Source organism: Rhineura floridana, chromosome 15 (assembly GCF_030035675.1).
Source record: "Rhineura floridana isolate rRhiFlo1 chromosome 15, rRhiFlo1.hap2, whole genome shotgun sequence".
Taxonomy (NCBI): Eukaryota; Metazoa; Chordata; class Lepidosauria; order Squamata; family Rhineuridae; genus Rhineura; species Rhineura floridana.
Genome location: NC_084494.1, coordinates 30781481 through 30794038, shown reverse-complemented (window position 1 = coordinate 30794038; position 12558 = coordinate 30781481). Strand labels below are relative to the sequence as shown.

Sequence of the window (12558 nt, the reverse complement as noted above, 5' to 3'; positions counted from 1 at the left end):
GAGGCATTCCAATGGCACAGAATGTCAAGAGACACAGAGGGGGAAAGCCCCTGATGGAGGGGGTGGGAGATAGAGAAGAATGAAGTATCCAGAACATTTAATCCAGTCCATGTTTTAAAATGAACCAGTCTAATTTGGAAGTACGTGGACAAGAATTCCTGAAGTCGTGGAAGCTAGAGTTATGGAGGGGAAAAAAAGCTTGTAGTAGTAAGGGAAAACCTTCCATACAATAGAGACTAGGAGAAAGTCTGTAAAATTATACATGTTGCAGAATTCAGATTTTCTTGGTAGAGAATCTGTATTACCTCAATGCATAATGTTTTTAGTGAGGTTATAGTGATGTACTCAAGCCTAACGTATATTGCAATAACTTTCAAAAATTTCATGAAAGTTTGTTTAAATGGGACCACAAAGTTATGAAATCTCAAAACCCTTTTATTGGTTTTTTTTTTTTACATTCTTAAAATGAGACACCCCCATTTCCTTGATATGTACAAGAATTTGAATAAGGCTGCATTAAAAAACCCTCAAGCAAGATGCCACATTATGGTCACCCCACAAACAGCAGGTTCAGTTCTGGATCTTGCCTTCAAGCTTAACCACACCCTTCCAAAACCCGTTTTAGGGTGTTTGTTTTTTTGGCCTGGACGCAAAAAAAAAAAAAAAGCCAACCTCTCTCTCCTGTGGGAACTGGAAAAAAAAAGTCCTTTTCCTGCTCAAATGGAGGCAGCTGCAAACAAAGGCAGATATGCCTGTAAGGGCTTGGGGGCATAATTGGGAGGTACATGGGTGTGCGTCAGGAAGGGGGAATCCCTGCTTTGTTTTTCCAAGGCACTGACACCCTCCGATAACAACTCCCCCCAACACTGTCCTCCCCCTTCAATAGAAGGGGCAAGTGGGTGGTTCCTGACTCTCTCTGGGAGGGAAGGGATTTATTCAGCAAGGCGGCAAAACAGTGCCTTAATTTCTTTGGGGGGAGAGTCAGGAAGAGGAAGGGATGAGTTTCATGGGACAGCAACAGTATGGAAAGGTATGGAGAGAAGTGCCCACTCCCTGGTTATGTTCCCTTGGACACAGGACCTCAACAGGCACTTAAGAACCCTTTCAAATCCCACCCACCTCCCTCCCCAACCCCATAGTGGGACAGACCGATGAGGGGATGGAACCACATGATGTCCAAGCCCACTTTTTTTTTGGTTACATAAAGCAATGTATTATGAAGGAGTTTCTTTGGAGGACAGGGGAGGTGGTGGAGATTATTCGTCTTCTACTGTGACGATTCTTGATCACAAATACAGCAACTTACTATTCACAGGGGGAGGGGCGAAGGAAAAGGGGCTGCCCAGGAAGGACAGTCAGGGCAGTGCAACACTTTCCACCCGGTTCCCTAGGCAGGTTGGGGGGCGGGGGCAAGAGGGAACATGGTCAGGTGGGTGCATTTTAAAGAGGTGTGCCACTTCTATGGAAGGTGTGTTAGAAGGGGACCTTACCCCTAACCCCCCCACCCTTGTTAGGGTGCTATTGAAATGAAGTGAGATGTGATAAATATGGCTAATTCTCTTCTCAATCCACTGGAGGTTTAAAAAGTGTATTGTGCTTAAGCCAATTGCAGGGCAGGGAAAAAGGATGCTATTGAGGTGGCGGCTTTGATAAGACCACCCCTAGAAGCCCCTGTGAAGGCAAAACAATGAGATTTGGGGTTGTTGTTTTTTTAAAAAATAGTAAAACCCTACTCATTCCTATGGGTTTCTCCCCCCCCCTTTAATTTAAAAAAGGCCTTGGGCTCTATACCTTAAAAGAACTGAGGGAGAGGGGTTGAACAGGAGTAAGAGAACCCTCAAAAGTTGTCCCAGGATATTAGTTTTTAGAAATTCCCCCCCACCCCCACGAAGAGTTTATATATATATATATATATATATAGACATGTAAAAACTGTTCAATATTTTCCCCCACCCACTATTTTTTTCCTGGATTCCAGATAAGAAATAATAATAAAATTTACAGAGTTTCAGGATAAACAGGGAAGGAAAACTGACAAAAGGTAAAAAGATAATCTCTGAGTTAAGGCAGCATAAACAGCCCCCTCGGGCTCCCCCCCCCGTTCATTTGTCCGTATGTCCCAGGAAGGGAAGGGGGCTGCGCATCCCAGCTCTAGGAGTCTCGGTTCTCAAGGGTGAGTTCAGCAGTGGCCCGCTGGAGCTCTGTGCTGATCCGCCGGCCTCCCACTCCCTCCCCACGACTGCCAGCGTCGTCTTCCCCCTTCACCTTCTTGTCGTCCGTTTCTTCGGCCCCCATGCCAGCTTCCAGTCGCTGGTCCTCACTCCAGCGGCGTTTGAAACGCAGCTTGAGGGGGATGCATTTGCCACTCTCCCCAGCTCGGGCAACAGGGGGCGCCACCACCCGAATCCCACCCTCCTCTGCCTTTTCTGGAGGCACTGGAGGGGCTTTGAAGACCTCCTCGTCGTCGTCTTCACTGATGTCTGTGACCTCGACAGTGAGGTCTTCCTCCGACTCGCCCTCTGAGATGGGTTCCACCTTGATCTGGGGGAGCAGAGCCGGCTCCGTTCCAGATGTAGAGGCGGAGGAGGAAGAAGATGAGGAGGAAATGCCGCTGCTGGATTCTCCTGGGGGCAGAGCTGGGGCCTGCTGCTTGTCACGGTTACGGCGCCCCAACGGCGGTGGCTGCAGCTTGAACTTGAAGGGGGTTGGGGGTTCCTCAGCCTGAGGGGGTGGGGGGGGCGGCAGAGGCGGCTTCTCAAGGCGCTGGGGCTGCGGGATAACAATGTTGGGGTAGTGTAGGAAGGCCCTGGGGCTCAGGTGGTAGTTATACACACTCTGGGTGTGGGCCTGGAGGTAGCGCTTCATGTCCTCAGGGTTGAAGGAGAAGTGAGAGCCGCTTGGGTACATAGGGCTGAGGGTGGGTGAAGGAGTGTAGTTCATGTGTGTGGGAGTGAGGGGGAGGGCTGGGGACAACTGAGGGGGCAGGAGGGCAGCGGGTCCGGCCATGGGCGACACAGGGAAAGGGCTGAGGGGCTCAGGAACCCGAGGGCGAGGATAAACCCTGAAGAGCCCATCATGGGTCAAGCGGGCGTGGCCAGGCACTGGGGGCCCACGAAAGCCCCCCGCCTCCCCACCACCACGCCTCTGCTCCTCAGCCAAGGATTCCTCCACTTCCGAGTTGGCCGACGTGCCATCACTGCAGTCGCTGACAGAGCCACGAGCCAAGCGCCGGGCCACCGCCGAGAACACACCAGGGGAACGCAGATCCTCAGCAGGCGACAGCACATCGGACGGCGTTGATGGTGGGAAGCGAAAGTGGGAGCCCCCTGAGGGCACTGGAGGGGCACTCTGGGGCACTGCCCCACCTACAGACATGGGGAGAAGTTATGAAAATCCAACATGCTGTGGTGGAAGAAAGGAAAAGCCCAAAGCTGACCTAATCTTACCACTGCTTGCCATCTCTCTCCACACTCTGCCACAAGCCAGCATGAACATCATTTGGTGTAAGGCACCCTTTCTCCTAAGCCTATCGGCCTGCCTAGTCCAATCATGTTTATCCCAGCCTTCCCCAACCTGGTGCCCTCCAGACGGTTTGGACTACATCTTCTAACAGCCCCAGTGAAAGCCCTGCCACCCAATATCCTTTCCAAGGGAAGCATCAGGGATTGAACCTCATGTGTGCAAAAGATGCACATGACCAAATAACTGTTTCCCCACCACCGCAGGTGACTGCTCTGCAACTTTCCTTGATGATGACCCTCCTAACCCATCCCAACTCCAAAAAAAAAAACTTGGATTCCTGTGTCCGAATTTAGATTCTTGATTTTTTTTTTAATATGTAACCAGCACAACCACCACAATATAGGGCAGGAGTGCTTGTGTGTACAGCAAGGCAGTACCCCAATTATTGCAACACCCCCCAAAAAAACACTCCCTATTTCTGCATCATGAAATAGATCCGTTTACTAAGCATTACTGTGGCGAAGCCTTTCCTCTAAAACATTTAGATTCTTTGACCCCCTCCAAAAAATGTCTGAAGGTGAAGACAGTTGAGATAGAAGAGTGGATTGCTGAAAGCTAACACAAGGTGGCAAAGCTGTGCAAGCCTTCCCCCATTTAATTTCCCCACCCCAACTCACCTGCCATGCCCATGTCAATGAAAGGATAGTTGACCAGCACCAACTTGTTGAAGTTGAACTTGTAGGTGAAACGTTTGCCCTTGGTCTTGTGTAGGATCCGCTTGTTGTAGTAGTACCTGAAGGAAGAGAAAGGCAAGGTCAGTGACTCGTAAGTCCCACTGAACACCCACTATAGAAATTCTTCAGGCTCTGAATACTTGGCAGGTGGTCTGTGGTTCCCGCACGGTCAAAGAAAACGCAAGTTTTGCAGCCTGAGCACCTATTAAGCATTATCTGTCCACATTCACAAGGAACACGTTTCTAGACTTCATGGCAGCAAAGGAAATGTATCACTTGCCCAGACGCCTGTGTTAATAATATTTTCCAGGTGATGGCAGAGAACATTAATAAAGCCTTATTTTCACAATCCCAACAAGCACAAGCAGCTAAGCAGCCAAGCAGCCTACTTTTTGTGTCGGCTAGCAACCTGCAGCCAAATTGGAGTGAACCTGTCATATTTGTTCCTGTTGAGACTTCACCTCCTAGGAATATATAAGCATTTCCCACTCCTCAGTTAACTATGAGGTCATTTCCCCATTGCACCCATGGGGGACAGAGGCTGAAACAGGGATTTATCAGAGCCCCCCACCCTCATCCTTACAGCTAGGCAGAGCCCTGAGCATAGTTTTTCCCAAACCGCAATGCTCCCAACCAATAGACCCTTCTTTGTATTTCTGCCACCTCTCTCAATAGCTGGTGGAAAAGCATGAAAAACTATGCACCAAGCAAAGCCAGGTTTTGCGGCTCTAAACCCTGTGCAGACTCCAGAACAGGAACCACACCAGCTGTTCATCTGAACAGTGTAAGGCCAAGAAGCATTTGCCCATCTACCCTGATTGACAGTAACTCTACAGGTTCTCCAGCAGAGGTCCTTCCTTGTCCCCTGCTTCCTGATCCTCTAAACTGAGAAGCACAGGACTGAACCTGGAACCTTCAGCTCTGCTAACCTCCTGACCTAGGGGAGGAGATGTGTCTGTGTTGGAATTGCTTTTTAATATGCTCTTAAACCTTCCTTTTAAAATGTTTTAAATCTCAGAAGATGCTTTGAAAGCTTTTAAAAAAGTTTTAAAAGATGTTTTGTTTTAAAGTTTGTTTTTATGATGTTTTAAAGTTTTTAGTGCTTTTGTTTGCCGCTCTGGGCTCCTGCTGGAAGGGCCGGATATAAATCAAATAATAAATAAATAAAAAGGATCCTGATCTATAAAAGGGCTACATCTAGCCTTTCTATAGTTTGTTCATCCAACAGTAGCAAGAAGGGAAGTTGCTTTATAATGAGTAAGCCCACAGGTCCATCTGGTTGAGCATTGTCTATGTTCACTGGCAACTACTCTCCAGGTTTTCAGACAGGGGGCTTTTCCAGCCCCTCCCAGAGGTGCCAAGAATCCAGGGGCATTTTGCATGCAAAGCATATGCTCTACTGAGCTACGGTCTCTGGCCTAAACTGCATTCCCCATTTAAACTAGAACCCCCACTGACAGCCAGTGCAATCCCGTAGATAGAAAGCAGGCCATAGGAAAAGTATGGCTTGAACCTGGGGCAAAGTATTATTTATTTATTATTTGATTTATATCCTGCCCTTCCTCCCAGCAGGAGCCCAGGGCAGCAAAAGCAGCAAAAGCACTGTGAAGCCTTTGACAAACCACTCTTTCAGCCTCAATTCCCTGTCTCTGAGAGAAGTAATAGTGACCTACCTCACAGAGTTGTTGTGAGGCCCTATTCCAAAAGCAACTACCATGACCAGACACTGTAAAGAATGGGGAGCCACACATTATGAGCTCTGAGCTTTTTGGAAGATGAGCGGAAAATACAGAACCGGGAATATGTGCGATTAGCACCCCATCCCTTGAAAATTACATTTTCTGCACCAATAAAAGCCATAATCAAAGTAGGTTGTGCAAGATTCACCTATTTCCACAACTCACTCTGCTTTGAAGATTCAGAAAATGGGGGGAGGGGGATGAAGGGCTGAGCAGATAGATGGGTCTACAAAAGGCATCTGATAGTGGTAGGGGGCAAGGGTGGGGGGAAGAGGTTGACAGTGAACTTTGCAGAGATTACAGCCCTACCCTCTGATCACTCAATTCCATTCCGGGATTTCACCAGGTGCTACCTAGCCATTTCAGAAGCCATAAAGGACTAGCACCATTCAGTATTTAAAAATAAAAAAAGGTCAAGAGTCTCAGGATGCTGGATTCCATGCTAAATATCAGTTCCTAGGCTTTACATTGTAGCCCTACAAGCATGTAAAATACAGCCAGGCTAGAGCAGTTGGGGAGAAGGGGGTTACTGCAGACCTGTGGGGTTTCTCTTTCCAGCTTTAGCACCAACTCACGCTCTTTCAGCCAGGTTTTGCCCCAACTCACCTCAAGGCCCTGCTCAGTTTGTCGTAGTTCATCTGGGGCTTACATTTCCGCACTCCCCAGAGCCGGGCCACCTCATCCGGATCCTTGATGACAAACTCGCCATAGTCCCCCTGCCAGGCAATGACATCATGGTACTCCTCTTTGCGCAGCAGCTCCAGGATAAAATGCCACAGCTGGATCTGCCGTGAGCCAGGACTCGACTCTGGCTTGTAGGCCCAGTCTGGGAAGGCGAACCCTGGCAAAAGAAGGGTAGAGTTAGCCAGCTCTGGATGAAGGCGGTGGTGGCTGGGGGGCAAGGGAGGGAGAGAACAGAGAAGCAATTTTTTTTTTTTAAAGAAAAAGATGTGGAACAAAGATCCTGCCATTTCCCATACTCTGATCAGCTTCCTGCATCCCATCGGTACATGCTAGCAGAAGGGCTTAGTAGTTAAAACCGAGGGAAGGATGGAACTTCAGGGCTCTCCAGCTTCTATCCCTCGTCCCACCTCCATCCAGGATGCAACTATGAGGCGAGTGGATTTCTCTCCCTCCCCGCCCCACCACCCGGCCAGCTCCCCTGCACACACAGGGAGGGGAAAAAACAGGAAACCGGCTGCTGCCGCCGCCGCCGCCACCTCCCCTCTTGGGCAGCCAGGAGGCTGGGAGGCTGGCCAAGCCGCCTTGCGACTTCCAGGCTAGGTCCCAACCAGATCCTCCTGCGAGCGTGGGTGGGAGGGAGGGAGAGGGAACAGCCTAGGCTTGCCTCTTGATCTTAAGCCTCCCTACCTGGGAAGAAAAGAGGGTACCGTTGGCGGCCTCCATCCCCAAACTTACAGAGGCCTGCCCTGAGGACACATACCTATACAACTTTCCCGCCCCCTTCCCCGCCGCCATTGCCGTTGCCAATACATGGTAAAGCAACACATATGAAAGAGTCAAGGACGAGGGAGAAGGATCTAAGGGCTGCAGTTCAACAACTCTGGGAAGAATCGCCCCATTATGGCAGAGAGGGAAGCATCAACATGTTTAGAAGGGGGGGAGGGAAGCAGAAGTAGGGGGAAGGTCCTTTGTGCCATGTTCTCACTGGGCGGGGGATGGTTAGAGGCTGAGGTCAGCAGCTCCCAGACAAGGGGCCCTTTTTTCCAGCCACGAGGCAGCAGCCTAGCCCAACTCCAGAGCATTCCTGGGGAGGGGGGTAGTGCAGTGGTGGGGGAGACACAGAGGATGTCAGAAGCGCTTTCCCATAGAAACACACACAAAAATCTCGGGCCTAAGTGTACCCCTTGCTTAGATCTGCACTGGCACTCCAAGAGCCAGAACTCTGGGGGGAAACTGGGGAGGGAGGAGAGAACGGGTGGACAGGCAGAGGTACAACACGCTTCGGTGGGGTGGGGAACCCAAACTCCCTAATTCCCCTCTCCGGAGAGGCCAAGTGTTTGCTGCCCTCCCGTAAACAGGAAGTCAGAGGTAAAGACAATAGGCTGTCTCCCAGCATGCCCTGCAGTAATGGGACTTCCTAACACACACAAGGCAGAGATTTTGGGAGGCAGAACTATGGATTGAGAGAGAAAGACTATTCCTCCTTCAGGGATTCTGGGGTCCTTTCCAATTTGGCAATGTGTTGCCAACTTCTGCCCACCCCACAACCCACTTCTTAATTAAAACTGACTGATAACCCACCCTTCCTCTACAGAGCTGAAAGCGTGACATGGTCATCCTTGCCATTGACCTGTGAGGTAGGTTATCCTGAGAGACAGCCCAGTGCCCCCTCCGGGGACACTGAGTGAGCTAAATGACCAAGTGGGGATTTGAACCTGGTCCTCCCTGGTCCTGATCCATCACACCACCACCGCGGCTCCCACTTTGCCACCCTCTTGGGTACAGGGCCATCAAATGCATGAAGAGGTGGCAGATGCACTCCCCCAGCCCCGTCCCAGTAGGTGCGTGGTGTAAGGAGACCTCCCCACATTCTCCCCACCACCACCTTTCATGATTTCCAGGACTGAAACTGCTGAGCCTATGCCCAATGCCTTGGGGGAGGGGGTGCCTGAGCTTTGCCAGGGGGAAAGGGGGGGCGCTGTGGTTTCCCATTTCCCAAACCCCAGGCGCTCTCAGCCCATCAATAATTCAGGGCCCTGTAATGGAGGCCGGGGATGCGGGCGCCGGCTCAAGGGCATCAGCGCAGACCAAGCCATTAGGATGGTGATGTCATCTACAGAGAGAGGTGGGGCGGGTGGGAAAACTAAACATGGTCCCACATACACACACACACCTTGGGGTGCTCCCAAGCTTATATTGCACCCCCCACCAGCTTGCTAATGCCCATTAGCTCCCTATCAGGGAAAGAACAGGGCTGAAACATACCCCAGCCGGGGGGGGGGGGGCAAAGAGTTGTGCACTCCAACACAATCTCAGCTGAGCATCCTTTGCGCTGCCTTGCTCCCTGGCACCACAAGGGCCTTTACAAACAGAAACCACCCTGCCGCTGCCCCCCCCATAAAGTACCAGTCTCCAAGCAACAGGCAACAGCAAGGGAGACAGAGGCTAAAAATAAACTGGAGGAAGGGAGAAGAGACAACATGAACTGGGCAGCACCCCAAGGAGAGGCAGCCACAAGCACCCCACAATTGCACTGTAGCAGAAAGCCACTGCCATCAGGAGGCACCCTCCATCTTCTTGGCACAACAGTGACCGCATATCGGATGCCCGCATGGGACTCTGGTTAGAACAACAAGAAGTCATGCTCCACTCTACCACCCTCCTCCCCCACGTAAGCCACATTTTAGTGGAACTGGGGAGGGGGGAAGAAAGTTTATTGGGGGGGGGGTTGGTCCTCTTCATGAAAATAGGAGTAAGGAGTGCATTGCATCGCACTTGAGGATCAAGCACAGCACCTGTTAAAGGGCGGGGGAGAGAAGCTGTTCCAACTAGGTGCAAAATCTCTCCCCTGCCCCTCTGTTCCACATACCCTATGCCCCCAACTCTTTGTTTTGTCCCAGTTCTGTCCCATCTGCACCTGAGTAGGTGGTGGATCACATCCCATCTCCCAGTTCCTGGGAGCATTAAAGAAGGTGGGGGAAAGAGAAAGAAAGGGGGTTGGGGGGGAAGAGAGAAACAAGCAGTCCCTGCTCCCCACTCCTCCCCCGGCTGCAGCATCTGAGTCAGCCCCACTCATACACACTCAGTCCTGTTCTCACTAATTAGCAAGGCGGTGGGGGAAGGGGGGGTGGCCGTGACATCAGCCGCCTGCTGAGATCCAAACACAGCCTGCTGAATGGGCTACTGTTCTCTGGCTGGTGCTACCAGATACGCAAGTGTGTTCTCTCTCTTCCCCCCACTCCACCAATGGAGTCCTCCCGGGGTGTAACAGAGACAGAGGAGCAACCCCCACCCCACCCCACAGAAGAGTGGGAAAAACTCACATGACTATGATCATCAGGGCATTTCTCCCCACACATACATCACCCCAAATGTCTTTGCCTAAACTTACAAATCACAGAATTGCTATTCCAGACATGATTTCACACATTAAAGTAGTAGCAGCCTCAAGCCTGTAGAGCTTGGATATCTGTGGCAAGCCCCATCAGTGTGAGTGCAACACCTTTTTAAAGGATATGCAACTGGCCCCAATGCACAGAGTATGCTTGCAGTCAAGAGACCAGAACTGCTTGCATGTTTTGATAGCCACTTACAGGCACATCAGCAATATACAGGTGCACGCACTTGATTCCATGTTGCATAAATCTGCCCTCAGTGATGCCACTGGACTTTTGCACAGCACCTAAAGTGCTAGTGCAGGGATGGAGAACCTGTGGTCCTCCAAATGCTGTCAGACTCCTAGTTCCCATCATCCCCAACCACTGGCCATGCTGCCCAAGACTGCTGAGAGTTGGGAGTCCAAAAACACCTTGAAGGCCAAGTAGCCCCTCATGGCTTTACTAGGAGTTGCACAAAGCATGAAGGATCCATATTGTCTAGGGACCTGCCAGTGATATTCCACACACCTTCCAGCCTGAAACCGACTCACATTTGCACATCAGACCCTGTGTGCACTTTACAGGTGGCAAGGGAGGGGGAGGAGAGGAAATCAGGCTTACTGGTCAAACCCGCTCTGCTCTTCTGCACAGGGAAATTCTATCCTTTGTCCAAGTTGGTGCAACCATTATGTAAAGGGGGGGGCAGGGAGAAGGGAATCAAGCACTCAGCAAAAGATGCAAGGCTTCCGACAAACTCTGGCCTACTCTTAATGAAGTGTGGGGTGCCTGCTTGTGGGGACTGTGGGCATGCCAACTGGCAGAGGAAGATACCACTGCAGGAGCGGGGGAGGAAGGAGGAGGAGGAATCAAGCAAAGCTGCAGCCTGTCAAGAGGGCAAGCTCTTCTGACACCCTCTTCCCCTCCAGTTCCCTATTCCAGACCCCGTCCTCCTGTTTAGATTCTCACCAACTAACACCCTTCCAGGAACGCACCAGGCTCATTCCTGTTCCTATGGCTGGGAGATTTTTCAAGGGGAGGGGGGAACGAAGAGTAAAGAGGGAAAAGAAGGATGGTTCTTCCATTGCCCGATGCTCACAGAAACAGTCCTCTTATCACTATACACCCTACCACCACCCTGATCAGCCTGCAGCGGATTTAATCTTCCAGGAAAAGAGGGTTTAGTTTGCTACCTCCCCTCCAGTTAAAAAAAAGAAAGAAAAAGTTACACACTCTCACTTTCCTCTTCCTTGTTCATGAAAGTCGTCTTGCACCCTAAACTGTGCAAACCTGTGGCGTAGATTGACATTATACTTTCTTTCTAAGTCCCACTAGCACAATGCACCGCCTACTGGGCTGCTTTTGTTTCAAGAGTTGCAGGAAGCATATTGTGTGTGTCCAAAAAATTATTCCACCCCTCCTCCAAAGTGGAAGAGGCATGAGACAGTTGAACAAGCTCTTCCAGGCTCACCTCCCACCCCCAGATCTGTTGTTGCCGCCGTGTCTCCACCAACTCAGCCACCTCCTTTGCCAAACCAGGCAGGGAGGCAGTAAAAACCACCGTCTGGTGGCTGGCACTGCCCCCAGCCCTGGCACAAACCACCAGCAGCCCAGTGCCAAGGGATTTTGGGGGGGAGAGAAGACTAGACACCAGCAGTCCCTGCCACAGAGATCAAGATAAGTCTGTACCACCCACAGATCTAGCCATATCCTCTCCTAAGGAGGGAGAGCATGTTTGCCATCACTCAGTCCTCCTCTCCCCCCATCTCTCCCAGTCTTTTATGGGTCCCAGATGCCCCACCAGTTAAAGAGACCTACTCAAATGATTTCCCTACCCCCACCTAAGAACAAGACTCAACATGATTCCATGGCAGGGTGTTAAGGCTACCCACTGTGGCTGGAGGCAAGAGCCCACAGCTCTATCCTAGATCAGGAGGGGGAACAACTCCGACCTGCATGCCCCAGTCAAGAGACTGAATGCAGTAAGGGGCCTTGCTTTGGCAAGAGGCAAGGCATGAGTGCGCGCACACGCACAATGCACAGAGTGTTTGCAAACCCAGCCTTGGCTTCCAACTTTCTTTGCAGGAGACTCCTCTGGCCAAGCCAGGCCTCCATGCCAGGCCTCCATGCCCCCCTTCCATATTTTCCACTGCTTCCTGAGAGAAAGTGTGTGTGTGGGGCCCCCCCATGAAACTGCTCCTACTTGCCAGAGTTCTGGTGTGTGTGTTCTTATTTCAAAGCTCAGCTGAAAGGGGACTCCATCTTAAAGCACTTTACCTCTTTTGTCTGGTTTACTAACTCAAGACTAGCTCCACAGAGACCCTCCCCCTCCTTCAAAGAACTGTGGTCTATTTTGGAGAAGGTGCTCTATGGTTATTTGCTGAGGGATTTCCTGGAAGACAGCAAAATAAAAAAGGGGGGGGGGAGAAAAGAAAACTGGAAATCAAGTTGATATCTCTTTAAATCACCCCCCCCACCTTTACACACTCCAAACCACACCACCCGTGTGACTAATCCCCGGAGCCAGAAGCTAAAAGGGCTGGAATTCAATCCCAGCATCAGAAA

The 12558-nt window shown here is 50.9% G+C and overlaps 1 protein-coding gene across 2 annotated transcripts in view; it reads right to left on the bottom strand.

Annotated features, from left to right (window-relative positions):
• Positions 1-414: 414 nt before the first annotated feature.
• Positions 415-12558, bottom strand: part of ERF (ETS2 repressor factor) — a 37663-nt gene continuing 25519 nt past the window's right edge. For both annotated transcript variants that reach the window (XM_061596843.1, XM_061596842.1), the window contains 3 exons: positions 6542-6776; positions 4140-4255; positions 415-3365 (listed from right to left, as the gene is read on the bottom strand). In XM_061596843.1, the coding sequence (XP_061452827.1) occupies positions 2152-3365; positions 4140-4255; positions 6542-6776 (1565 nt within the window). In that variant the 3' untranslated portion in view covers positions 415-2151. The remainder of the gene's footprint in view (positions 3366-4139; positions 4256-6541; positions 6777-12558) is intronic.